This window comes from Xiphophorus hellerii, chromosome 10, assembly GCF_003331165.1.
Source record: "Xiphophorus hellerii strain 12219 chromosome 10, Xiphophorus_hellerii-4.1, whole genome shotgun sequence".
In the NCBI taxonomy this organism is placed as follows: Eukaryota; Metazoa; Chordata; class Actinopteri; order Cyprinodontiformes; family Poeciliidae; genus Xiphophorus; species Xiphophorus hellerii.
Genome location: NC_045681.1, coordinates 3,700,716 through 3,728,456, shown reverse-complemented (window position 1 = coordinate 3,728,456; position 27,741 = coordinate 3,700,716). Strand labels below are relative to the sequence as shown.

The window sequence follows — 27,741 nt, the reverse complement described above, 5'->3', positions numbered from 1 at the left end:
GGTGGCAGGCGGCACACACAGGCGGTGAGTTTCTAAAGATTGCACTTATGAAAATCTGTTTTTATCAACTAACCAGACAATAGAAATAACATTTGTTTCTCAATGGGGAAATTTAGGTTATCGGCTTCATCTACAACGGTTTAGTAGGGCACATTGTAGGTAGAAAAAACGGGAGTAAAGTTCCACTAAAACACTCAAAAAGTTTCAGATTGATTTCAGAAATTTTCTATAAAAAACAAGGACATTTCTGAGGTCCAAAAGTAAAAAAAATGGCGAGGAAAAAAACTCATAAATTTTGAGATTAATTTCAGAATTTTTCTAGAAAAAAACAACTGAGCTCAAAGATGAACATTTTTGACTACTGGAACTTTTCAGTTTCCAAAGTAGAAAATTTGCAACTTTTGAAGTTCAGAAATCTTTGGGTTTTTTCAAGAAAATTTTAGATCAATTAGTATTATTTTGTTGAAATTTACTTTTCCTTGTTTTTATTTGTAGATTCACATGTTTTGCCTATGACTTAGTTTTTGAGAAATGCAATAAAATTCTAATTTATATATATATAAATATACAATAATTACATTGAATTTAATTGCACTTTCCTAAAAAATTAAGTCTTCTGAAGATTATTTCCAAATGTTTTGACTAAAAAAACCTTGTAATTCAGTCACATATATTTTTCAGTTTCTTCAGTCATTCTGACAATTTGTTTGTCTCGTGATATTTTACAGGTAGTTTTCTAAGAATGTCTTTTTGCTTTTTAATTCTTCAAAACCTCTTGCTACCTTCTAATTTTAACACGTTTTTAAACATATTGATTTAAAAACTATGCCTTGTTACATTTCTGTGTTTTTCTTGTGAATTAAAACGGAGATTTAATGTTTTTGGATGGTTTTTTAACCCTTCGATTCACTCTTCTGTTAGTTTCACCATCAAATTATACAACAAAACTATTGTCTAAATTGCTTAAGATGTAGTAAAAGTAGCATTTAATGTCCAACTTTATGCATTCAGTGACATTTTTGTATATAAATTCACTGGTTTTATGAGTTTACTAACAATGCTGTTAGTTTTTTTTAAATAATGCCAAGGTGACAAATGAAAACCACGAAACCTGAAGCTGTTTGCTCAGATGTTCAGCAGAGGAACTGGGGTCAGATTTTCACCAGCCTGTCAAAGTAACTGGGAAATTTCCAGCTGAATGGATTATAGTCTGAGGGTGAAATATGTCTGCAGATGTTTTTACACGTCTGCTCCGCTGTAGCGGGAAGGTGAAATCCTCAGAGCGAGTTAAGAGGTTGGAGGCTGATGGGGTCGATGGTTCTGTTGGACTTTGTGTTGGTTTGTCAAGTAAAATCCCAGTAAAATAAATCAGAATATGAAATATGATTTACAAAAAGTAAAAAATCTGACTTTTAAGTCAGAATTCAGACTTTTTTTGTAAAATTCAGATTTTTTGATAAAATTTTGACTTTTTCTTAGAATTTTGTCGTAGAATTCTGACTTTTCCTCAGAACTCTAATTTTTTTGTAAAATTCTGACTTTTTGGGGGGGAATTCTGACTTATCACATGCTTTCACCTATAACATGGGAAAAATTTCTTAGTGAAATAATCTGCCATTGGAACTAGTATTTTTTTTATCAGTCTTAAGGACTTGTTTACTTAAAACAAGTTCTTATTTCTTGCTGAAAAGTTACTTTTAGTTTTGCATTAATTCAAGTGTTCTAAGTTATTTGCACTAGAAACTAGACAAAAATACTTGGTAAATTTTGTGTTTTTGCAGTGAGCTGGTCGAGTTTGTCTGTCAAATTTCAAACAGCCGTGTGAAATTGAAATCTCAGAACGACGATGTGCAAATGAACCAACCTCTGTACGGTTCCTGCGTTAGTCGTGACAGTGGGGAGTGGCCGTAAATCTTCCGGGTTTAGTTTGTGCAATCAAAGCCAGTTTTCAGGTGGCAGCAAGCGGTCTAAATGTAGCATCTGTTTGTGAGAGGAGGACGGTTTTACTGCACTTAGACAGTCACTCCAATACTTTCAAGGATTCCTAAAAATCTTAGACAAAGAAATGACTCTAGAACGTAAATTTAACTTAATTTTTCACTAATCAGCAAATTCCTTAAAAGGGGAAACTGCAAGCTTTGGTTTTTAATCACAAACTGGATATGCAAATTTAGGCCTTTAACTGTAAATCCTGTTATTTAAAAGCACAAGCAGATAAGAAAACATGTAATTTTTACAGAGAAAGATCCTCACCAGCATTATTGCAGTTAATATTTGGGTTCCCGCAAATATTGGTGCTTTTCCAGAATAAATTTCCAGGTTGTTTTGTCAGTTTTGGACACTTTAGTACAAAACATTTTAAATTGGAGAAATTGTTGTGCATAATTCCTCCAATTATATATTCTCTAAGGCATATGTAAAATTACTTAAAGAGATAATGAATGTTTGCTAGAATAAAGTGTTAAAATAATAGATGTTTAAAAGAATTATTCAGAAATATTGGTGAGAAAGGACTTTTTGTATTATAATGAAAGTTTATTGAAACTTTACACTAAAAAGGCAAAATTTGTTTGACAACCCAAAATATTTGTATTTTTATTTCTACATGTATTAATTTTATGTCACTCGGCCTGTAATATTTGGCTTGGGGACAAACAATGGAAATCAACTTTGGCTGGAATTTTTATTGATGATTTTCAAAACTGTTCTTAATGCACAATGTCCCAAATCAAATAAATGAAATTAAATAAAATGTGAGAGAAAAATGTAGCTTTTTTGTCGACAGTAAAAACACATCAATGCACATCGACATTCTAAATGACTGAAAAGTGAATAAAATAGAAGAGGTTAAAATGTTCGTTCATCTCTAGAAATCATAAATTTTTAGGTACATTCTCAAACATTTATATCCATCTATCTTCGCTACATCAGGCTGAACTTGTAAATTTTATTAAATATCAGATTTTAACAGATTTATTTTGTGATGTTGAAGGTTATAGTTCTTCTTATGGACCTTCTATGGGACAAGGACCTCGACCTAATGGTGATCCCTTCAGATTCTTTGATGTTAAAATAGATAATCTCTTCTTTTGATTTGTTTTGGAACAGATCACAGCTTCTTTTCAGTTAATTATGATTCCTAACTCTTCCAGGAAATGTACTTCAGAATGGCGGCAGGGCTGCATCATTCCTGATCCCATCGAAAGGTAAAGCAAAACCACTTGATTCAGCTTCAAACTCATATTTTTCACTTATTTAAGACATTTTGTTTTGAATAAGGCGTTGGCCAGTCATTGGGACAAAGGAATGGGTCAGTGTGAAAACTAAATAACACTGCAGGTTGAAATGCTCATATTTTATTTGAAGTTTAAACCTGAAAAATCAAAGTATAGACAAAAAAATAATAATTGTAATTTATTTCCCTTGCTAATTTTAGCATCAATTGTCTCACCACATTTTTTTTTTTTTTCAATTAAAAGGTTATGGAGCTGGGATGAACAAAGGAGTAGGAATAAATGGTAAGTTTATTTTTGTTCATTTTGTAAGCAAATTTGGAGAAATCGACTCGCTCGCCTCGCTCTTTGGTTGCCTAGCAACTCACTCATTCTTCGGTTACCTAGCAACAACCTGTTGCGTAACTGGTAGCAGTTTAAGATTCCGCTACTGAGCGAAGTGAAAACTGGATAACATGGGAAAGGCCACACCTGTAGTTTGGCAGTATTTCAGATGTTTAAAACAAAAATCTAATTAATTATTGATATCCACCAATTTGAAAGTTCGATCCAAGACTTGGACTGACTAGTTATGACAACTTTATCCATTACTTTTAACAAATAAGGCTGTTTTGTCTCTTAAAATGGAAAAATACGACCTTAGTGAATCAAATTCAAATGTATTTTTATACACATTTCAGCAGTTGAAAGTTCTTTACATCATAAAAACATTATACAATCACAAGTTATGAAACAAGAAATAAACATTACATCTGTTGATCAATGTTTTACTTACTAAAAGGTGGGTTTTCAGCCTTGATTTAAAGAAATTCAGTGTTTCGGCAGTTTTGTGGTTTGCTAAAGAAACTCTTGAATCTTTCATGGAAATGACTAAACTAGATTAAATGATGTTGATTTTTTATAATTCAAATGAGAAGCACTGCTTTTTTGTGTTATTTGGATTTGTTTTCACTCCAGGAGGAAGAACCGGAGCCGCTAACGGTAATACAGATTGTGTCTCTTCTTGTGAAAATAGTTAGTTTAGTTTTCAATATTCTCTTATTGTTTCTGCAGGATATGGAGCTGGACCAGCAAATCTACAAAAAATGAAAGGTGGTGCGACTCGCTTTAACAAAGTCGCATTTTAACAGAAAAACATTGATTTAAATGTTTTGTTTCTATCTCAGGTTTTGGTGCTCAAGCTGGTGGATACGGCAGACAAGCATCTAAAGGTAAGGGTATTTTTGGAAAGACAGTTGGTTAAATGTTGGGTCTTAAAAGTGAATTCTAGTGTTTATAACATTCATGAGTGATGAGTAGTTGTCTGTTTTAGGCAATGGTGCTGCAGCTGCTTCACGAAGTGGATTTGGAAGTAAAGGCAATGGTACGGCAAACACTTGAATTATAAATAACTAAATATGAGTTAGAAAAGTGTTAAAGTATATTTGGGCTTTAACAATTTTGAGTGCAAGAGGTTGCAAGTATCAGCAGAGACAAATATTTCAAGCAAAAATACTTTTGGAAAAGTACTTCCTAAGATTTCTGTGGGATTTTTTCTTTTTAATCGGGTCAGTTGAGATAACTCAAGACTTGTTTTAGGACAACTTTACCAGAATTAGTTTTACTTCTGTAAATGCTGCAGATTAAACTTGTCATTCCAAACAGTAAAGCCGTTTGTCTTGTGGTAGTTATTTCCTTACCAAGGAACAAATATTTTGTGTTATTCTCTGTTTCATTTGTTTCTACTATAAGAGGAAATGTTATTGGATACATATTTCAGCTTTTTATTGTTTTGACTGTATTCAGACATTAAAATCATTGTGTTTTTTGTTGCAGGGTATGGAGTTATATCTGGACCAACCACTCTACAACAAATCAAAGGTTGTATAACTTATTAAATTCACACACAGAGGCATTAAGGAACCTCTATTTAATTAGTTGTTACTCCTGTTGCAGGCTTCCAGGCTCCAGCTGGTCGATATTTAGGACAAGCAACCAAAGGCAACGGTATTTCAACTTGTGTTGATGCATAATCCAAGATTTATTAAGAGTAGACATAATTTTTGCACAATTTTTTTTGCCTCTTTTTCTGAGAATAGAAAACACATTTCTTTCTTCCACTCATATTTACTTGCGTTTGTTCTTTTTAAATCATGATACAAACAGAAACGTTCAATGACATGGAGGTCAGGAGACCGAGAAACTCCATGGAAACATTTTCCTAATTTATTTGATGTATTTTGGATTGTTGTTTTCTTGAAAACGCACGTCCCACCCCTTAGCTCAGCTTCCAGGTTAATGAGCAAAAGCATAAACCATCCATGTCAATGTTTAGGTTGGGTTGGTAAACGGTAAATCTACCTTTTATGATTGAGGTTACATTTTGGTTTAATTATTCTGAATAAATTTACCGTTTTTAAACCTGATATTTTTTTTTCTTTTCTTTTTTATATTTATTTATATTATATAGTTTTCTCTTCTTGGTTAGAGTTTGGATGTGGTTGGTTGGCATTTTTAAAGAGTTGGAAATATTTGTTTTAACAGGTTATGATGCTCATGCTGCAGCGTATGGTGAGCAAGGAGATAAAGGCAATGGTATAAAATATGTATTTGATTGTATTTAAATGTTTTTGTAATAATAAAAAGCACCAAATGTCCTCTTACATTGAAGAATGCGACTGTTTCAGGTTACGGAGCTCAAGCCGGTGGATATGGAGGGCAAGGCACTAAAGGCAATGGTATTTTAGTTAGCACTGAGTATAAATATAACCTTTACAGTATTGAGAGTGTTTGTATTACAAAAGTTTAAAATAGTTTGGAAGTTAAATATAAATACTGTTAAATGTTAAATACACCAATCATTCCTCAGGTCAAAGACTTACAGGTGGAGCGTCGAGTAGCAATGAAGGAAGGCCAAATGGTAAGAAAAATACATAAAATGTGGTCATAAACATGTTTTTATGGAGCTGAAATGATTAATCGTGATTAATTGATTCTTGAAATAATCGTTAATTAATGTAACAATCAATTAACTATTAACTGATTCAAATTCAGACTCAAAAAAGGTAATTTTCTGAAAGAACAACGCATTCAGTGGAGTAATTGAGCCACAGCTAAAAAAAAACAAAAAACATTCAATGTGCATTTAAGATAAAAAAAAAAACACCTTTGTGCCAGTTTTAGCTTTACCAGGTCCAAACTCTGTAAAAAATAGATTAAAAAAAGCACCTATTGTTATCCAGTCATTAATTGGTTAATCTAAAAGTAATCACCAGATCAGCCCTACACTTCACTTTTCACATGTTGATATTAGGATTATCTTTTTAGACAATTTGTACCTTTTGCTACAAATGATGAAGCCTACACTAAAGGAGTGCTGAGTTTTTGCCTTTTAGGAAGTAAAATGTTTTTTCTTATTTATGAAAGGAATTCTTCACATGTTTTGATGTATTTCCAATGTTTAAAAAAAGGCTTACATGAAAAATCTGAAGAATGTGCCAGTTTGTTTATCCGATTAATCATCAGAATAATTGATTATTCATCAGAATAATTGATTAATCTATAGCTCAGTTGCAGCCCTCGTTCATTTTGTCTGCCATGTGTTTACCTTCATCTTTGACCCTTGTTTCACAGGTCAGAGACATGGAGGGAACCACCTGAAGGGATTTGGCCGCCCTCATTATATTCCAGGTAATGTTGTCTAATTCTTTGTCCAAGAACTCAAAACTCTTTGACTAAACCTTTACATATGTTTGTTCCTCTGCCCAGCTGTGGGAATGGGACAATTCAGAGGCCCCCATCCTGCCAGAGACCAAGGGAATGGTGAATAGTTAATTACTAAGTGCTGAGTCAACCAAAATAACACACTTATTAAAATGTTTGTTTCTTTTTGCAGTGTATGGTGGTAATGGTTACAGAACTCATCCAACTAAAGGTGCATATTGATCCTTCACCTAGAATCCCAATGAAATCCCAATAAAATCCATAACAATATGTGAAAAACAAGGAGTATAAATCATTCACTAAGGTACTTTTTGTGTCTAAAACATGTTTAAAGGTTTCAATGGAGGTTATGGTGGAGCCGGTTTGAGTCTGGGATCTCTGTATGGAAATGGCGTAAAGGGACCAATGAAAGGTTGTTGATTCTGTTGAGCAAAAACTATTTTTTTCAACTGTTTACATGTTTTTCTAAACAGCACAGTTTAAAAATGTTAATATTGTAGGTTACAGTGCTTCAGCTGGTGTATCCAATGGACAAGGTTCACAATCCAATGGTAAATATCATTTATAGCAAAACAATTACAAACAGTGACACATTTTCAACACTTTAATCGTTATCTTGCAAAAGGTCGTGCTGGAGTCAGATCACCAAATGGTGAGTTACTTTATTTACTAGTATTATTAGATATACGCGGTGAATTTAATAACACTTATTGTTGGTTTGTAACTATTTAGGGTTTGGAAAGTCAAGAACTGGACCTGCCAAGGCTGCGAAAGCAGGTGATTATTCAGCCACAGTGAAATATATGCAGTTTTATTTATACAAAGAAGCAGTACAGCTGTAAATTAAGAATTTCTTTCATAATTTTTATTTGACTCGTTTTTCATGTGTTTCACTCATGATTATTTATATTTTTCTTTTTAAAGGATTTTGTTACCCAATAGTAACAACATTCCTTATATATCACAATAATATCAACTTGAATTAAGATATTTTCACAAACTATAAATTTAATTCTTCAGTGCCTGATGTTAGAACATAATAGACTTTTCCTGTTTTAGATTATATTACCAAATTTTACCAAAATAAGATTTATGTGCAAATAGATTGTTTGTTACCACTTTACAAAAAGGCTCCCCTTATAGATGGTTAATAAATAGTTTCTATTTATATAGTTTCTAATTTAATAATTCATTTATAAACGCTTTATAAATCACAATCTGTTTATTATGCATTAAATAAGGATCAGAAGGAGACTATGTGCTAAATAATTACATTTACAAATGCCTATTTTGCTTACAAAGTAGCCTGAAATGCTAAATATAACAACTCTAAATATAATATATAGGCCTTCTCACTCTTAATTAATGTATAATAAACAGTTATTAATGATTCATAAAGTGCTTAGAGATTAATTGATAACATATCTATTAACTATTGAGCAAAGTTGTTTTTTTAAATCAATCATACTGTAATTTGATTTCATTTGATAATTGAAGGATATGGAAGTATCAGAGGAGCTGCTTTAGGACCCCAAATAGGTAACTCAAGTTTCAAACATTTAATGAAAGTTAAAACTATTTTGAGTGTTGCTTTATTTATGCGTTTGATCTTTAGGGTATGCAAATGGAGCAACTCCCAATGGGTTTGGATCCAACCGTGAAGGTACCAGATTTTGTTTTAATCCAATTGAGACCTAAACATTCATGTTTTACAGTGTCGTACATTTACTAACTGTGTGTGTTTAACCCAAGGTTATGGAGCTTTGAAAGGATTTGGTCCTCAAATGAATGGTAATTACCACCAAAAATACATTTTTTGAACATTTTTACACTTCAATTTGGGTCTTAATTGGTTCTAAAAACATTCTAGGTGCTTAAAAAAATAACACCCAGCAAAAATTATTAGCTTTTTTTTTTTTTTTTGCAAATAATTACAAAAAATAAATAAATTGCAATTATTTTTGCTATTTTTTTAATAGCAAAAATAAAAATTTATTGCCAATTTTTTTTTTATTGGCAATAAAAAATTATTGCCAGTTTTTTTTGGCAATAAATTAATGTTTTTTGTTGTCTGGAAAATGAGCTGTTTCTAAAACCCCCCAAACAGTAAGTCACAGTGGACAGGCACTGCACCGTTGCCTAGCAACCTCAGCCAAGCCCAGCCGTCACCTAGCAACCCCAGCGGAACTCTAGAAGATTTAGTCACCAGGTTTTACTGCTACTGGATTTAAAGTGACAGAGTCCTAAAACCATCTCATTCTAAAAGGGAAGCAATGCCCCCTTAGGATCCTCACAGTTTACCTCTTTTTTTTGTTTTTGTAAAATAATTTTTGACAATAATAATAATTTTTTTAACCTTACTGCGTGTTAATTTCTTCCATGAGGCCGTGGAGTTGGACGTGTTGCTGCGCTGGGGGGTTACCAACACCAACCTGAGGGTACGTCTTCTTTATCCAATAGCAAATGAGGTAATTCAGGTAAATCCCACTGAGATAAGTATGCAGAAACTACAGCCATCTGTAAAAATATTTTTCTGACTGAAATTGTTGTTTTCTGGTTTAAATTTTGTACATAATCCATGACAAGCAAAAAAAAAATGGAGTCATTAGACAGCTAAAATTATTCTACTGCATTCCCACCACTGTCTTTGTATAGAACAAAATTGGTGTCAATCGTTTATGGAGCAAAATGTTTTGTTTGTGCCACTATTGTTTTAAAGATATTAATAAATGCTTAAATGTTTTCCAGAACAAAAGCAGCACAAATGAAAATTGTTGCTGCACACACACAGCAAACATTTGATGCCGATCTGTTTTGATTTGGGTAATGCGGGAGGGGCCTTGTTGACCTTTAAACTTTTATTAATATATTCAAAACAAAAGCAGCACAAACATAGAGTTGATTGACATAAATTTAGTTTCATTTGAAGAGCGTGTGGCGGCTGATTGACCTTTCATCACCTCTTGAAACATTTGATGCCGATCTGTTTTGATTTGGGTAATGCGGGAGGGGCCTTGTTGACCTTTAAACTTTTATTAATATATTCAAAACAAAAGCAGCACAAACATAGAGTTGATTGACATAAATTTAGTTTGATTTGAAGAGCGTGTGGCGGCTGATTGACCTTTCATCACCTCTTGAAACATTTCGTAATCTTTTAAAATTATTGCTGCACAAACACAACAAACGTTTGACACCAATTTAATTAGATTTGACGGTGGGAAGGCCAACATCTCACCTCTTATTCACATCAAATATCATCAGTAAAGTGGCTCTATTGCTTATTTCTGGTTTCCAGGTTTCGGGTCGGTGACTGGAAAAGGTCAAGCTGCAAGAGGAGCAGCTTCATCGGGTGGAAACGGCCTGAAAGGCGGAGTCCTGCCGACTCAGCAACAGGCTGCAGCTTCCAGTCCCACCGCTGGCTTTCACTACCTGGGGCCAAACGAGAAGCACCAGAACCTGGCTTCACCTGCGTCACAAGATAAAACGTACAAACAGAACCGGCTGCACCTGGGCTCCGGTCCAGAATCGGCTCCAGCTTTACACAGATACCCAGAGCCTCAGCACGGACTCGAACCGGCAACTTTGGGTCAAAAAAGAACCAAATATGAAACAGAACCAGGAGCAGTTCTTTCTCCAGGCAAGCACCTTTAATTTAATTTATTTCATCATTAATGTCTTCTTTAATGCTGGAGTATTTGGGTGGATAATTTTTATTTTGCAGTTTTTTGGCAATAAAGTGATTATTTTTCCCCTCTCAATAATCCTTTTCTCCTGGATTTTTATTTTATATAAAATATACATATATATATTTTTGCAATACATATATTAATGTATATAACATGGAATTATTTTTTTACATCTTTCAAATAAAAATAATCCCTTTAAAGGATATCTAAACCTTGATATGGAAGTATAACAATTTCTACATGTTCAGTTTTAGATATTAATAGTTTTAAATATATTTTTAAAGAAAAAAATATGTATATTAAAAATAGCAAAAATATAAGATTAAGTTAAAATTTTCTGATTTTATTATTTTAAATCTTTTTCTTAAAAAAAACAATTTACATTCAAAATATATTAGTCTGATTTTAAAAAAAATCAAGATATAAAATTTATGAAAAAAATTCCCATTTTTATTCCTAAATATTTTATGCATTATTTTTTATTTTAAAAAATATATTGAAGTTTAAGATTAAAAATTTGAAAATATTATTGATAGTATATAAAAAAGATAATGCCTTTTGAAGTAATTTACATGAAAAATATAGAAAACTCTTAAAATGTTTACAATATGATTAAAGATTTTCACACATTGAATTGCAAATGTTATTCTAAATAAATATTTGTATTCCCTTAATTAATATTTTAAAAATCAAATTTCTGTTAAAATGGAAAAAATGTTGAAAATAATAGTTTTCTTTTATAAACTGAAAACTTCCCCGTCATTGATTTTATTGTTACTTTTCAAAGATTGAAAGCACTAATGTGACTAGATTCTGAAGCTGCATATTGAACATTTTAACTCGTATAAATCACTTTTTTTAATTCTAACTTTTTATTAACAGCTAAACAAATTATACTTTTTAACTTCCCATAAAAATTTAAATTGTTAAATGATATGCTGATGACTTTGTGGTGACGTTTACATGTTTGCAGTGCATCATAAGACATAATGTCTCGTTTTCTTCTTAAATTTGGAATAATGAAAGTTAAAAAATACTTTTGTTTTAAGCTCAATCTACCCACGGACTGTTAACTCACTGAGTTTGAGGCTTTTACAGTAATTTATACTTTTTTAAAGAAGCTTTTTGTGGTAAATGTGTAAATCCAAAAGGTAATGTTTTACGACTGGAGTTCCTGATCAAAACTCTGCAGAATCAGATGTTGTTTTTGGTGAAGACGGAACCGCTGACCCCGACAGAACCAGATCCATAAAAACCAAAGCCGCCGCTGCTGGTTCAGAGGCAGAAAACATCCGTCCTGATGCAACACCGAGCGCGTCTGCAGCAAAGGAGACGGGCAGCAAGAGCGCCCCTAGTGGGGAAACTGGTAAACGGAGTCCGGAGTCGGACTGCATGCGTCAGAAACGGAAACAAAGAATGAAGGATTGGCTGAGCTGCACGACGTCGGTCTAATCCGCCTGTTATAATCTAGAAAAATCCTGCTCAAATCGACTTTATGTGTCGCACCAAACCAAGTGGTTTCTCTCTTTTATTTATTTAGTTCACAGATAATCATAACATCTTTTTGTTCTTTTGCATTTGGTGCATGAGTTGAATTGCCAGTTTAACTCACTGAATGGATATAATCCTTGTAAACAATGACAGAGACGCTCTGAATGGATTGTTTTGGAAAATATTCTGAATTTTCTGTCCTTTTGTTTTCAGAAAATGGGAGAATTCAAGGAGCCAAAGCAGCCAAACCCGGTGACCATTTGTCCATTTCCCTCTTAATCTCAGCTTAACACCATCTAGTTTTGTCGTATGAATAAACTGGACGCAGGTAGCATGTTATTATAGTTTAGGTTGGCTAAAACCACAGATTAGTTTCTTTATTTGAAAAAAAAAAATACTTTTTTTTGTGTTTTAGTCAAAAAATTTTAAATATTTTTATTAGAAAAACTTAACTTTATTTTTTGTCTTTATTTTTTATTTTCTTAGGTTAGTTAAAACAAAGAATTAACTTGTTTATTTGAAAAAAATTTCTTAGTGTTTTGGTTCTAATTTTTAATATACTTTTCATTTTTCTAGTTTGGTTAAAACCCAGAATGTGTTTCTTTAATTGGAAAAAAAAGCTTTTTCAGTGTTTTGGTTGTAATTTTTCTAATATTTGTATTGTTTTAGGTTTGTTAAAACCAAGAATTTGTTTATTTACCTGAAAAACGTTTTTAATGTTTTGGTCCAAATTTTTAAAATGTGTGTATGATAAACATTTGTTTTGGTTTGCAGACTGTGGACCAACAGGACAATGGATGAAGAGGCTAAAATCTGGTAACTTTACTGTGTTAGTGAGCATTTTAGTGTGTTTGTATCAGTGTGAGATGCTGATTTACTGAGGAATTCAGTAAAATATTAAATGGAAATTCATACAGAGATCCAACACTCAGGATTCCTTGACTTACACCATTTTAGGGTTATAAAAGTTTATTTTTATTTGAAAATTAACACTAATTTGCGTTTCTATTTGAAAGTTTTTTATCTTATAAAACTTCTGTTACATATTTTACATAAGCTGTTAGGACATAAAATGTTCTTTTTTAAAGAGGGATGTTCTTTTAATTCAAATTGAAAGTAGGATTTCTTTAAACTTTTTGTTGATTTGTTTAGAAGACGCTAAATAAAATTTTAGATAAATATTTTCTCTCTTTAGGGAGTGGAGGCGGTGCTAAAGCAAACAAACCTGGTATGGAGGCCAGCAAATGTTTCCTTATTTCTGCTTTTTTATGCATTAACTTTTCTTATTTTTTGTTCTGATCTTTATTTTTGTTTTCCTTTTATGTTTTTTCTTATTCTGTCTTCTTGTCCTTTTTGTTTTCCATGTAATTTTACCTAATTTCTTTATCCTTTTAATTTTTTTATTGTTTTCTTTTTTGTCTTGTCTTTATTATTTTTATTTTTATGTAATTTTACTTGATTCTTTTTATATTATTATTTTTTTATAATCCATTTCAAATGTTCTTTTTTCTCTACAGATATCTCTCTTGCTGTAAAATAATTAATCTTGTTCTTCATTTGGTTTATTTACCTGTATTTTTATAACAAATCATGACATTTTGATTATTATGTGATTTGAGCTTTAGTAAAATAAACCCTGATGGAAAAAGGAACCAGTTATTCTCCATGCGTGCAGCAGGTTGATCCGTTACCAGTTTCTCAACTGAATCTGAATAAAATTATATTAATTTTTAGGAGGATTCAACTTTCTAGGACTCAGTAATGGACATGGAGCAGGTAAATTTCCTTAGTTAGACTTGTCCATGTCATTTATTTTTGATTGCTATAAATGGATTTGTATCATCAGTTCTTGCATATCCCTACAGAGGAAGCATTGCTCAGCCTGGTAAATGCTTTTATTTTGTAGGAGTTTGGGGGAAAATTATGATTTTAAAAATGTGGGCCGCACTTTTGTAAACTGATCTGTTTGGGTGCAGATTTCGGACAAGGCGTCTACCCTGCAGCTGGATACGGAAACCAATATGGAGGTTTGACCCTAAATACGACTCCTTACATGTTCAGAACCATATTCTCTGTCTTCATGTTCAGTTTTTTTAAGATTGGTGTCTTTAAATGAAAATGTAAGTAGGAGAATATTTGAACATCTTGTGCAGAAAATCAGTTTTGGTTTATTTTGAAGTTTTCTTCTTTTTGCAGCTCTTGGTCAGATTTTGCCTGCTGCTGAACAGTCGGGTATGAACAACGTGACAACAGAGAAGATATTTAGCTAAAAATGTCACTAAATGTATGAAAATAATCCATCGATGCCTGTTTTACAGGTGGAACCACTCAGGTTTCATTTGGTGAAGCTCCTGCTGGATTTGACGGTGAGATGTTTTATTTTTTTATTGAAATTAGGACAATGCATATTAATAACAGCAGTTAGTCAATGTAAATGTGCTTCATCCAGCAGATGAAATAACTGCTGGATGTTACAGTGAAATTTTAACTAATTTTAAGTTAGTTTAGCAAGTAGAAGATTGCGATCGATTGCTTTAAAAGCACATTTCAGGTACAAAACAACATGACTGCTCTTCTTCTGTGCATGGTGCAGCAGTTCCTCACATTCGTTTTGCATTAACTCATAAAGGAATAAGTCAGTTGGACGCTCAGCCTGCAGGCCTTCTTCCAAACGGAGCGCCTCCTGGTGGTCAGACGCTCGGACTGACTGCGGAGAAATCGAACTCCAAATACGGTGAGCTTCATGCAGCAGCAGAGCATCTCTAACATGTGATGTGTCCAGTCAGACGTGTCGGTCTGTCCGTGCTGCTCCAGGTGTTGGCGGGCTGCAGTTTGGGGAACCTGTCCATCTGGGAACCAACGGGGCGGGAAACTACGGTATGTGTGCGACAGCTGCAAGGTTTCACCTCCGTTACTGCATCGTGATTTGTCTCATGTCTGTTCAGGTTACGGAGTTAACCTGCATCTGCCTGCAGGCGACGGTAAAGCAACTGGAAAATACGGTGAGAACTCGATTATTAAGAACGATTACTCATTTAAGGAAACAAACAAACAAATGTTTTATCTGTCGTCAGTATGGAAGCCCGTTACTGCCATGGAAGAAAAAATAAAAGCCCAACAGGAAGTCATGCTTGAGTTTGAACATCCAAATTTTGACTTTGATAGTCATAATTGAAATAAAGGGATAACTTTGACTTTTAAACTCATGATTGGTGTAAAAGGTTATATTTATGACATAGAAAGTCTTAATTTTGACTTTCAAAGTTATAATTATTACAGAAAGTCAGAATTTTGACTTTCAAAGTCAATTTTGAGATAGAAAGTCTCATAATTCTGAAATCTTCTCATAATTATGAGAAGTTCTGTCATAATTTTGACAGAAATTCAAAATTATGAGGTAGGAAGTCAACATTTCAACTTCTATAAGGAGGCTTGCTCCTTTGGAAGCCGGTGTCTAATAATTGTGACTTTGAATCTTGAAATTATGAATTTCCATGTACTTCTTACCTTTCAGATGAAAAGTGAAATTCAAACAAACCTGACAATTGAAATAGCAAACAAAGTGCAAATCATATTTTTTGATAATATTTGTCTGCAAAATACTGTTATTGTTAGAATAAAATTCTTTGTTTCCATTTTTACATTTAAATTAAACATAACCCAAAAAAAAACTGATTCCTTTTAGCAGAAAATGATTTTTATTAATTGTATTTTTCTTCTTTTTGTTCAGGATATGGAGGCGTCCTAAACGGTGGGCAGCTTTTAGGCCTGGGTAATCATGGAAATATTCCAGGTAAAAATGGTGGAAACTTGGGTCTGTTGTGATTTTAACAATTAAAACTGAAATGTCAATAATCGTTTCAGATTATGGGACTCTTCCTTATGAAGCTCAACCAGCTGGATTTACTCCGGAAGCGATTTCTGCCAGCCAATATGGTAAAAAGGAGAATGTTAAAACTATGACATACTAATGGGATAACCCTCAGACATAAAGTTGAGAAAATACTACAAATATCATGATAATTTGGAGGAGAAACATAAGCAAATTAAGGCCAATATACCAGGTAAAAGTTACCCAATTAAGCAAATTGGACCAATTAAGCAAATTAAGGCCAATGAAAATATAAACTCAAAACAATATACTTCTTTTTTTAATTTATGACTTACTCCACTAACTTTTATTTTTCTATTAATTTTAAAATGAATGACCATCTGGAACCGTCATTAAATGTGTAGTATGAATCTGAGAAAAAAAAAGAACTACATCATGTTTTTGCATGGATATAATCAGGTTCTATTAATTTTCTGTCATTCAGGCCTCATTGGATCGCCGTATCATCCTGCACCTTCTGGATCTGGATATAACGGGAAATCAGCTGCAAAATATGGTGAGATCGATCAAACACAACAAAAAGATGCATGAAAAGCCTTAAAATTGATTTAGTCAATTCAAAGTTTACAAATTGTAAAGTTTACAGGTTCCTGGGCTAAGCAACATTAGCATGTTTGCTCTGTTTTCATAGGACTTGTTGATAATTCAGCTACTTGCATATTTTGACACTGCAAAAACACCTGATTTTACCAAGTAGTTTTCATTTAGTTTCTAGTGCAAATATCTTAATACACTTGAAATAAGACAAAACTAACTTAGAAGTAACTTTTCAGCCAGATATAGGAGCTTCTTTTAAATAAAAATCCTTAATATTGATGAAAGAATACTAGTTTCTTCTGGAGACTATTTCACTTATAACATGGGAAAAATGTTTTATGAGTGAATTAATCTGCTAAGGACTTCTTCGTCAATATTAAGGTCTTACTGACTTAAAACAAGCTCCAATATCCTATACTTACTTGAGTACATTCTCAGTAAATTAAAGTAAAGTAAATGTTGGATTTTTCTGACATGTCCAGTGTAAGATTTTGCAGGTTTGGTTAATTTTGAGGTGTTTTGTTTGTTTTCCGATCTGCTTTATGGGGAACTCGCTGCAGGTGGTGGAGAGACTCCCTACGCGCCACAGATTCTTGGTTTGGGAGAAGCAAAATCAGGAAAATACGGTGTGTTTTATAAAGTGTTGTGGGTATATTCATATTATCTGTTGCTCTGCAGCTTTTAATTTAATTCAATCCCAGCAGGTAAACAGAAAGCTCACCAGTCTCAGCCTCTTGAATCTGCAGCTGGAGGTAGAAAACATGAATGAAGAATACATTATTAAAACTCCTACAATGGATTAAAAATGTGGTGCATGATTGGCTTTTGCAGAAACGACTGGTTTGATTTATGACCGTCAGCCTCCTCAGACAGAATTACCTTACGGTGTGGGAAGCAGTTTTTACTAAAATGAATAAATAAATGGATAAATAAAAGCAACTTCTGATTTATTTCATGTTTTTCTTGTAATCATCAGTATTTGCAGTCCAAGGTAAGACTAGGTCTGCAATATATGCTGAATTAACTAATGCAGCTCAGCTAATGCTGCAGGATGGAACTTTTAATTTATTTATTTTTGACGTATTTGTTGTTTTGACATCAAGGTAAGAGATAATCTGGGGGGAAAAAACTTGAGCTTCTCTTTCATTTTTCCAACGCTCCCAGTGCTATCTAGAAACAACCAATCAGAGCCAGGAGGCGGGTCTTAGCGCTGCCAGTCATCCTCCATACACTTCAGCTAGCTTAGCCTGTTGTAAATACTGAAGCTAGTTAGCATAGTGACAGGATAAACGGTTTTCCTGTAACTGTAAGTTGTTTTTCTGCCCTTAGCACATTTAGTAGTACATGAGGTTGATTGACAGCGCTAAGGCCCTCCTCCTGCCTCTGATTGGTTGAAGCAGTGGATTTATTTTCTCCAATACTAGCTCAGTGAGATCGGTATTTGTGCAGATTTTACAGTACATGTTGACAGTTGAAACCAACGTATTTTTTTTTTATATAAAAGTTACGTACCGCAGCTTTAATTGAACTCCTTTTCATTTGTTTTTTGTGATGATTAGAGAACGTGGGCTACTTAAAAGGACAAGTGAAGCCAGAAGGTAAATCAAACAACATAATTGAAACAAAGAGCTGTTAAAGCATAAATAAATATGTAAAGTTTAAATCTGAATACAAACCTTGTCGTCTGTAGCGGTTGCATTTCCCACTCCCAGTCCGTCCCTGGAGGACTCGCCAGACCTTGTAGGCTCCTTCACACTGGATGAAGGTGTGCAGGATTTATCTGACGGCACGGCGGGTTTACTGGACTCTTCACCTGCTACAGAGACGCAGGGCGAATCTCACCTGCCTGAGAATCCGGATGACCTGCAGCTGCCACGGCAGATACAAATTCAGCAGCAACTCAAGCTGCATTTCCACCCTCAAGGCAAGTCCTGGAGCTGCTACAATCTCCGCTGCAGGGCTTTGCAAAATTTTTCAGACAAGGAATGATTAATAGTTTGTTTTATTCAAATTAGTTCAGATAGATTGACTTTTAGACCTTATTTTAGTGTTGTAGTTTGGCCGCCATCCACCAGAGGGCGCCACTGGTAATCTGACTTGAAGCGCAGCCGTTCATAAGCGAATCAAAGATGGCGGAGCCATACCGTAACAGTAACAGTTCAAACAAGAGTTCGGTTTGGGATACAAAATGCACTTTATGCGGTTCTGTTTTGACATTTAAACACCCGACAAAACTCCTTTAGTTGTTTTTTAAAATAAATACTCGATAAGAGCCTTAATTCTCACCTTTTATAGCGATTATTCAGCCGTTCTTGGCGGCGGAGTAACGTAATTTTCTTAAGCAAACAGTATTAATGTGCTACGAAAGCGACGATGTGCTGGCAGAAAATTGCACGGTTGATTTTGAGGGCTGTCTAAGCTAAATAGTGTCAGATAACCTCAATTTTATGTTTTTTAAAAATATATTTATATGTTTGTTTTTATTTTTTTTTAAGGCAGCATATATTTAGTCCTTTGTGATAAAAAGGACTCTTGATAAAAACACTTTTTTAAAGAAAATGTTGACATTAATTAATCGTTATTCGACTGACAAGAGCAACCAACTTTAGAGTTACTTATTAATCGATAACTTGCAACATAATTCTCATTTAATAGCTGTTTCTTACAAAAGTAATCTTCAATATATTGGATTTTTTTATTTTTATTTTTGCTTCGGCAGATTTAAGTTTTACAGAATCGTCACATTAAAGATGTCTGGCATTTTTAAAAAACCCATTTTATGACGCTGCGTATTAAAATGCGCAGCGTTTTAATACGTTGCAGGAGCACAAATACTCCTGCAACGTCACCTTAAACTCGCATTCACAAAACATACTGCCTGCGTAAAGAAACAAGGGGTTTTGGAGTAACTCTAAATGTTTTATTTCTCCTGCTAAAACAAAAATATATATGAGGATAGGCAAAAATATACAAAAAACATTTGAAAATTGTTTTAGCAATTTACATCGTTCCTATTTTTGTGCCATTGAAACAAATTAATTAAATATTCAAAAAACATTTTACAAAAACTTGCATTTTTCAATTGTCGAAATATTTTCAAATCGGAAATATTTTTATGAAAATAATTGCAAAGCCATACAGTATCTTATTGTTTCTGCGTATTTTCACGTTTAGGAAGAAAGAAATATGACTTGAATGGATTCTTTGGGAACAGTGACCATCAAGGTAAGCATCATTTTACTCTAGATAGCTTTTTGAGTTTATTTAGTCTTTTTCCTTACTATTTTATTTCTTTTCTCGTAGATTGACTCAGCTGAGAAAACAACATGTTCCCTATTTTGTTGTTTTCAGTTTTGTGTCATATTTGTACATTATTTGTATGGATGTCGGCCATTTTTATGCAAAATCATCGTATGGTCCAGTTGACTTATGAAATTGCCAAACTGCAATATTCATTAGCCTCACAATAATGAATTTAGAAATCAGTTAATCTTGAATAATTAGTGTCTCTGCTACAATGTAAGGTTTTTGTCAGGCTTTTACATTTATGTTAATATCTTGTTTGTGAGATATTAAGATTTACATTGTTTTATTTTGGATAAATGCACCAGAACGTGTGTAAAATGCTAAAGGTTAAACAGTCGAAACATGGGCTTTCCATCTTTACTTTAAAACAAAAATATGACAAACTTTTCTGTAAGAAATACAATTTTGGGGTTATTTTCATGGGGTAATATTGCCATCTAACTGTTTTGGTTGTGTCTTTATTTTATTTTAAACCAGTTTTTATTTTTTATTTTGATCATTTGTGTATCAAAATCCCTCTTGAGTGAGTTACTATCCCAACATATGAAGTGAACAACACAGACACTTAATTATTTGAATTTATTCATCCACAAAACTAATAAAAACAATTTAGTTAAATTACAAAGTATATTTAATCATTATTTTTATTTGCATAATTGAAGGAAATTCTTATCAGAGCCAAGAATAAAACCATACACCATTGTTCAGGGAAGAGATAGTAGAAGAGGAACTGACCTGGAACCAGTTTTTATTGTCTATTTTATTTTTTTCTCTGATTATATGCAGATGAAATCTTCCACCATTATGTTCTGGTTCTGTTTTACTGTGTATATTTCCAGCAGCTCATTTAGTTGCTTTATTTGTACTGTTTCCCCATTCATGTTTAATAAAGCTGTTATTTTTAAATCTTTCCTCTACATACTGCGGCAGTGATTCAGTTTCATTTAAGAAAGTCGAACAGTTTCATAAATATTGTACAGTATTTGATTAAAACAACCAAATCCCAACTTCATGTCATTTGCTTTACACTTTCTCAACTTTTTTTCTTTTTTGTTTAAATTTTGGTCAAAACACAAAATCTTACCGAGTATTTTTGGTCTAGTTTCAACTTCAAATTTCTTTCAGAAAGATAGAAGTTTGTTTTAAATCAATAATTAGTAAATATTGATAAAGCACTGAGTCCATTGGCAGATTTATCTTAATTTATAATATATAAAAAATGTCTTTTTTGAGTTAAACTAGTGCTTTTTATCAATATTTACTTAACACTTTGTTTTTGCAGTGTAACTGTACTATTCCTCTTCACCACACTGCAAAAACATAAAATCTTACCAAGTATTTTTTGTCTAGTTTCTAGATAAAATATCTTAGCACCTTTGAAATAAGACTAAACTAACTTAAAAGTAACTCTTCAGCAATAAATAGGAGCTCGTTTTAAGCCAGTAATTTGTAAATATTGATGTTTTTAAAAAGTACTTACTCCACTAGTAGATGTTTTTTTAAATATAAATATATGGAATTTAGTACTTTTTTATGAATATTTACAAATTCTTCACTTAAAAAAACTCATATCTTTATGAAAAGTTAAAGTCAGCTTTGTCTTGTGTACTAGTATATTTTCACTATAGCCTATTCTACATGCACAACGAGCTGGGGAACTAAAATACTGGGAGATTTTGTGGTTTTGCAGTGTGGTGAAGACAAACAGTACAGCTGCACTGCAAAAACACAAATCTTACACATATTTCTGGTCTAGTTTCTAGTTAAAATGTCTTAGCACATTTGAAATAAGAAAAAAATAATTTAAAAGTAACTTTTCAGCAAAGATAATGGAGCTTGTTGAGTCAATAATTCCTTAATATTGATAAAAAGTACAAATTACACTGGCAGATTATTTCACTTTTAGATTAAATAATCTGCCTTTCTAAAAAGTACTTAGTAATATTTTGAGTTTTTGCAGTGTAGCTTCACCGTTTCTCTTTAAAGGAACTTCCGTGAAGTTAAAGCGCGAGTTAGTTATTAACAATGACAAGGAGAAGCTGCATCAGTGCACATGTTCTTTTGCAGGGATTACCCCAGATTAGGAATAAAAGCCGCCTGCTGATTGGCTCGGCTCGAGCCGTGCCACTTGCAGCTCAACAGGTTGCATGCTTGGACTTGCACCTGTCCGGCGATGGATCTCAGAGCGCCCGGGGTTTTCTGCAGCTCATGTGGGAGCCGTGGCTGAGCGGCCTGAGCGTTGGGATGTAACCGTAGAGGAAGTGGTAGATTCGCTGCCGTGCGGAGTCATGATGGCGCTTCACCGGGGTCCGCGGCTCTTGGACTTCACGAAGACGCCGCCGCACCTGCAGTTCAACAAGTACGTCCTGACGGGATACCGGCCCGTTTCCACTACGCCAGACTGCCTCAGGAGCCTCTTCTACATGCACAACGAGCTGGGGAACATCTATAGTCATGGTAAGATGTTAAAAAACTCTACTTAGAAAACTATGGAAGACCATGTCTGCCACTATGATGGAAAAAAGAAACAACTTCTGTCTCATATTTATAAATAATTATGAGATACAACATGAGGAACATCTTCACTCATAGCAGGTTCCTCAAGTTAATAAAAAAAAAACCTCAGTATTTCTATTTAGAAAGCTATGGAAGAACATTTCTGCCACTCTGATGAAAAAAACCCAACTTCTATCTCATAATATTTAATAATAATTGAGATACAGGCTGGGGAACCTTTCACTCATGGTAGGTTCCTCAAATTAACGAAAAAAAAACAAACTTTTCTGTTTAAGAATGTATAGAAGACTATTTCTGCCAGTCCCATAAAATAAAACTTGTATCATAATTATATTTAATATTAATTTTAAAATATTTTTATTATATATATTTATATGAACCTACTTGTGTCTTTAATAAAGGTGATGATGAGGAAGAGATTATCTCAGAATTATGACTTAATATCTCAAAATTATGAAATACTAAAACATAATTATGAAAAGGTATCTCATAATTTTGAGATAGCCATCATAATTATGACTTGGCTATCTCAATAATAATGAAATATTAAGTCATAATTTTGATATACTAAGTCGTATGACTTAGTATCGCAGAGTTATGAAACACTAATTATGAGGTAATCTCAAAAGTATGTGGTGTAAGTGTCATTAAAATGATTTATGTCATGAAAAAATGTATGTTTATTTCTAACAGTTAGGATAATGTGTTTTAAGTTGTTTGGTTCACGTTTTAAGATTTGTGTAAAAGGATTGTATTTTATTTCGTGTCAAATTATTTTTTGTTGAAAGTTATTGCGAGATTTGTGTGCATGTGAAAAGCTGCGAGACTTGAATAAACCGAGAAGGAGCAGAAACCTGGAGCAGAGCTACGTGTAGCTGCCTCGTGTCCTGTAGCTTTCAAGGTATTTTGTAGTTATGTTTGTAATATTTTGTAAATTTGTAATATTTTGTAATATTTTGACCTCCGAAGTGGCAGGCGGCCACGAGGTAACGTTTGTTAAAGCACGTGTCACCTGTCTGTCTGTAAATGTATCTATGTCTAAAGCTTTGTGTTTTATTTCTATAGTTTTCACGGCATTTAATAAAGAGCCCGTCTAAAGGAAGCCGTGCCAGTGTTGTCACTTTGGACCTACATGTGGTACTGTCTCATAATTTTGAATTTACTTTCCCTTTGGGATCAAAAAAAGTATTTTTGAATTTGAATTTCTCATTAGAGATTAGCAACATCATAATTATGAGATATAAAAAAAAAATTCTCTCCATCAATGTGGCATTAATGGTCTTCCATAGGAATATGGACCAAAGCTGAAGAAACTGTAAAAGCATCAGAATAAGTGGGGAAACTGCTTTAGCTAATTGGGATGTACTATAGAGGAAGAGCTCAGCTCAGCACATGGTCTGTACTTTCACTTACGCCGGTTACACGCATCCCTGAGGGAAGTGTAATGAGGATATGGGGTATTAGCTCTAATCTGCCCCAGGATGCCCAGAGTTGGAAATATCCGACGGTTAACTGGGTCCTTAAAGGTGACTCCTACTGGGGAACATCAGTCACCTGCAGACTGAGACAGAATATTACCCGTTTGGTTAGTTTTTCACTTTTTACTGGTAAAATTTTACATTTTGGGGGGTAAAAATAGTTGTTTTTTTCTTTTTGTCTCATTTCCAACCTGGCCTTAGGGTCATTAACAGTAACACTATTACTGAGAGGAAGTGAAGAGGTATTCGCATTAAAGTGCCCCATGTGTTGGAGCCGCTGCCACGTTGTATTATTTTTGTATTATTAAAAGATAAAGAGGAAGTACTTTGTTTATTTCCTGACTTCAGCTTCATCAGAGGACGTTTCTGTGTCACCATTGTGATTAAATGTCACTATAAAAAGTCAACAGTACTCAAAAATTTTACTCAAGTAATACTAGCACTACTTCAACAAATGTTTACTGAAGTAAAAGTAAAAAGACATTACAAGAGTAAAATGAATTTGGAAAAAAGGCATCTCAAGTAACTGATGGAAAAATTGAAAATAATTCATATAATCAGCATAATTACAAAATGACAAAATCATTCACATTTTGAAGTCAAAAATTTGACTTTTCAAATTGAAATTAATAAAAAAAAATTGTTTTAGAAAAACCATAGAAATTCCTGAGTTTCAAATAATGAAAATTGTTGAATTCTTAAGGAGATTTCTGAAATTGATCTAAAAATTTTAGGTTTTTTGGGCAGAAATTTCCTCTTCCTTTTATTATATAAACAATGGTTCTAATACTCCATGGTAGATACTTAATAAAGTTACTAGAGTAAAAGTTAAAGGTACAGCATAGTAAAAAATAATTGAAAATTGGCTAGAAAAATACACAGAAATTTTGAGATCATTCTCAACATTTTTTTAAAGAAAACTTTTCGAAATTTCTGGGTTTCAAAACTTGAACATTTCCAAAAAGGTATTTATTTTTTTACTTTTCAAACTCTGAAATTTTCCTGTTTTCTCTAGAAGATTTCTGAAATTAATCTCAAAATGTCTTTTTTTAGCCAGAAATTAACTTTTTCTTTCAACAACTAATACCCTAACCCTATTAACGTTACTCAAGTAAATGCAGCTAATTTCCCAACTCTGGCAGTATCTTCCTATATTACAGGATGTTTAGGATTTTTACCCAGGTTTTCTCCATTCCACCCCCCAGCCATCCCCTTCCTCCTGTTGCTGGTGCTGCTGCCGTACAGTATCCCCTGGATGGAGGTGGACAGCACCTGGATCTGTGTCGCCCACTACCTGGCCTGCCTCTGCCCCACCATTGGCTCAGTGCTCTACCATTTGTTCATGAACCACATCGGCGGTGAGCATGTGTACGACACTCTGCTCTCCATGGACATGGTTGGGGTCTGCCTCGTTAACACTCTGGGTAAGAATCCTGAAGGAAAGTTCATTTAATGTGTGTTAACTTTGCTTTTCAACACACAGCAACACACAGTAAGCAGGTATACCTGTCACAATAAACAATAAACCAATTAATCAGACGATAAATTAAAATGAACGCTATAATTTCCATTTAGACAGCAGCTGTTTAAGATTTTTATCCAAACATTTGACAGCCAGTGCTAAGTAGCTAGTTTGGGCTACTTGTCACTTTTTGTATGTTTTTTCTGTCAAAGCTGAATTATTATTTTTATTAAATATAATTTTGGCTACCAAGACTTTACAATCTATTTTAATTATTATATGTGTTATAATAATTTTATTTATTTTAGATATATAATTTGTTGAACTTAAAAGGGCCTCTTGTCGCTTTAAATCCAAATAAGCAGTTACTGCTGGCCACGCCCTGGAGCTTTGCTGGGGTTGCTAGGTGACTGGCTGGGGTTGCTAGGTAACCATGGAACTGGCTTCCTGGGAGTGGTTTTTTAAGGGCTTATTTCCTAGACAAAACGGCTGGGTGTTTTTTTATGTATTTATTTATTTATTAAAGGACTTGGGCAGTTTCTTAGAAGCAGTTTTTTTTTTAGAAGCAGTTGAGAATCAAATGGAAGCATTAAAAACATGGAAAATGTGAATTTGCATAATGTCTACTGCTAAAATCCTGTCTTTTTTATTATCTTTGTTGATAGTAAAAGGGATTGACAAAACAATAAAATCTATATTAACATAGAACTAAATAAATACAGCAAACACAAACAGATTGAAAAGTATACATATAAACCAAAGGCTAAGTCACAAAAAAATTTTTAATTTTCTTAATTGCTTTGATCTTTTGATTTTATCCATATATTTTTCAACTAATAAAATTAGGTTGATAAGTAAAAATGTTTGTTTTATTAGTGGTATAAAAGAAGAATCTGATATATGTCATATCGGTCTTCGTCCAGGAGCTCTTCCCATCATTTACATCACCCTCCTGTGCTACCCGGCCGTCCAGCAGGCCGCCATGTTGGCCTACATCCTCCTGTCAGCCTACGGGATCTACTGCGCCACCACGGCCCACACAAACTTCCTACGCCTGCGGGCATTTGTCTGGCAGGCCTTGTTCCGCGTCAGCCTCTTCCTGTTCCGGGTTTATGGCAACGGCGTGGGAAGCCCCGACTCGCTGCGGCTCTTCGTCATCATGGACGCCCTGGCTGTGCTGGGCGGGCTGGTCAACGTGATCCAGATCCCCGAGCGTTTCAGCCCCGGCCTGTTCGACAACTGGGGGAACAGCCACCAGATCATGCACGTCATGGTGGTCTGCTCCATCGTCTACCTGCACTGGGGAACCATGGAGGACTTGGCCTGGATTAAGACCTTCCAGTGTCCTGCTGGGTGAAGCTCTGACCCGGGATGCTTTAGGATATTTTCACACCTGATGGTCCGGTTGATTTGGTTCGATTGGGGACAAAAATTGCTGCTGCGGTTTGCTTCTACGGAAGCCAAGAGTGGATTTTTTCCCTATATACCTTTTCCCAATGGTTTTCTCAAGATAACTACCGTATTTTTCGGACTATAAGCCGCTACTTTTCCCCCCACGCTTTGAACCATGCAGCTTATAGCCCAGTGCTGCTTTTCTGTGGATTTTTCTTCAACCACCAGGGGGCTCTTTAGCAGGAAGTGAATCACTGGAAGTCAAAATGGGAAATCAAAGAAGAAAGTGTTCATTTTTATTTAAAACAAGCACATGCTAGCAGCGGGCACGACAGAGAAATGTTTTCAAACTCAGACCCGCTCATCATGGAAACCACACGAAGAAGTTTATATGATGCGGCTTTTAAGTTAAGGGCTCTCAATCTGGCAGTGCAGGGCGGAAATAGAGCCACTGCACGTATTAAGCTCGGCGTGAACGAATCCATGGTTCGGCGTTGGAGACGCAGGACTGCGTCCTTAGTAGCAGATTTATTAAGGACGCAGCTCTCTGCGACGGAAAACTGAGAGCTACGGAGATATCAGCGGTTTATAGCCAGGTGCAGCTTATAGTGAGGTGCGCTCTATAGTCCGGAAAATACGGTAGTTAATTTCTCCTTTGTTTTCTGAAGAAAACCAGTTGATTTTTCCTGTGGTTTTCTGGAAAAAAGTCAATTTCTTGACATAGTTATTTAATTTCCAAATAGTTTTCTCAAGACAACAAGCTAAACATTGTTTTCGAACAAACTTGTTCAAACTTGAAGAATGGAATCAGGTTGAACAAACGCATCATCTCGTGATCTCAAGAAAACAAACTTTTCTCCAGATTATCTCGTTATTTGGAGAAAAGCCATCTCAAAACGTACATACAGAAAATGTCCACTCTTGGCTTCCGTAGCTTTCACACTGCGCCATGTCAGACAAACCAAACCCTTTGAAGAACCTGTTCCCCTCCTCGCCTGTGGCGGCGCTGCACCAAAAACCACTGAAGGAAACGACATGAAGA

General features: G+C 34.2%; 2 protein-coding genes and 4 long non-coding RNA genes across 6 annotated transcripts; all 6 read left to right on the top strand.

The window, feature by feature from the left end:
- Nucleotides 1-4,247: 4,247 nt before the first annotated feature.
- On the top strand, nt 4,248-4,597 carry LOC116726811 (uncharacterized). The gene is made up of 3 exons (XR_004340674.1): nt 4,248-4,325; nt 4,400-4,444; nt 4,546-4,597. It is a non-coding gene; the product is annotated as an uncharacterized LOC116726811 (long non-coding RNA).
- Nucleotides 4,598-5,921: 1,324 nt separating this feature from the next.
- Nucleotides 5,922-7,713, top strand: LOC116726810 (uncharacterized). The gene is made up of 8 exons (XR_004340673.1): nt 5,922-6,132; nt 6,846-6,902; nt 6,981-7,034; nt 7,108-7,146; nt 7,270-7,347; nt 7,436-7,486; nt 7,561-7,587; nt 7,668-7,713. It is a non-coding gene; the product is annotated as an uncharacterized LOC116726810 (long non-coding RNA).
- Nucleotides 7,714-8,430: 717 nt separating this feature from the next.
- Nucleotides 8,431-9,372, top strand: LOC116726935 (uncharacterized). The gene is made up of 4 exons (XR_004340727.1): nt 8,431-8,474; nt 8,551-8,598; nt 8,688-8,726; nt 9,320-9,372. It is a non-coding gene; the product is annotated as an uncharacterized LOC116726935 (long non-coding RNA).
- Nucleotides 9,373-9,935: 563 nt separating this feature from the next.
- Nucleotides 9,936-18,841, top strand: LOC116727211 (uncharacterized). The gene is made up of 15 exons (XM_032574481.1): nt 9,936-9,951; nt 10,234-10,455; nt 11,817-11,990; nt 14,092-14,142; nt 14,434-14,481; nt 14,745-14,849; nt 14,930-14,992; nt 15,061-15,117; nt 15,846-15,908; nt 15,980-16,051; nt 16,432-16,503; nt 17,105-17,170; nt 17,246-17,296; nt 18,104-18,142; nt 18,235-18,841. Exons 1-15 carry the CDS (start codon nt 9,936-9,938, stop codon nt 18,531-18,533), a joined length of 1,398 nt encoding a protein of 465 aa, XP_032430372.1. The 3' UTR covers nt 18,534-18,841.
- A 533-nt stretch (nt 18,842-19,374) lies between these two features.
- On the top strand, nt 19,375-20,767 carry LOC116727510 (uncharacterized). Its single transcript, XR_004340811.1, has 2 exons — nt 19,375-19,769; nt 19,848-20,767. It is a non-coding gene; the product is annotated as an uncharacterized LOC116727510 (long non-coding RNA).
- A 1,013-nt stretch (nt 20,768-21,780) lies between these two features.
- On the top strand, nt 21,781-26,909 carry LOC116726814 (progestin and adipoQ receptor family member 4-like). The gene is made up of 3 exons (XM_032573688.1): nt 21,781-22,307; nt 25,051-25,269; nt 26,231-26,909. Exons 1-3 carry the CDS (start codon nt 21,998-22,000, stop codon nt 26,662-26,664), a joined length of 963 nt encoding a protein of 320 aa, XP_032429579.1. The 5' UTR covers nt 21,781-21,997; the 3' UTR covers nt 26,665-26,909.
- Nucleotides 26,910-27,741: the final 832 nt, after the last annotated feature.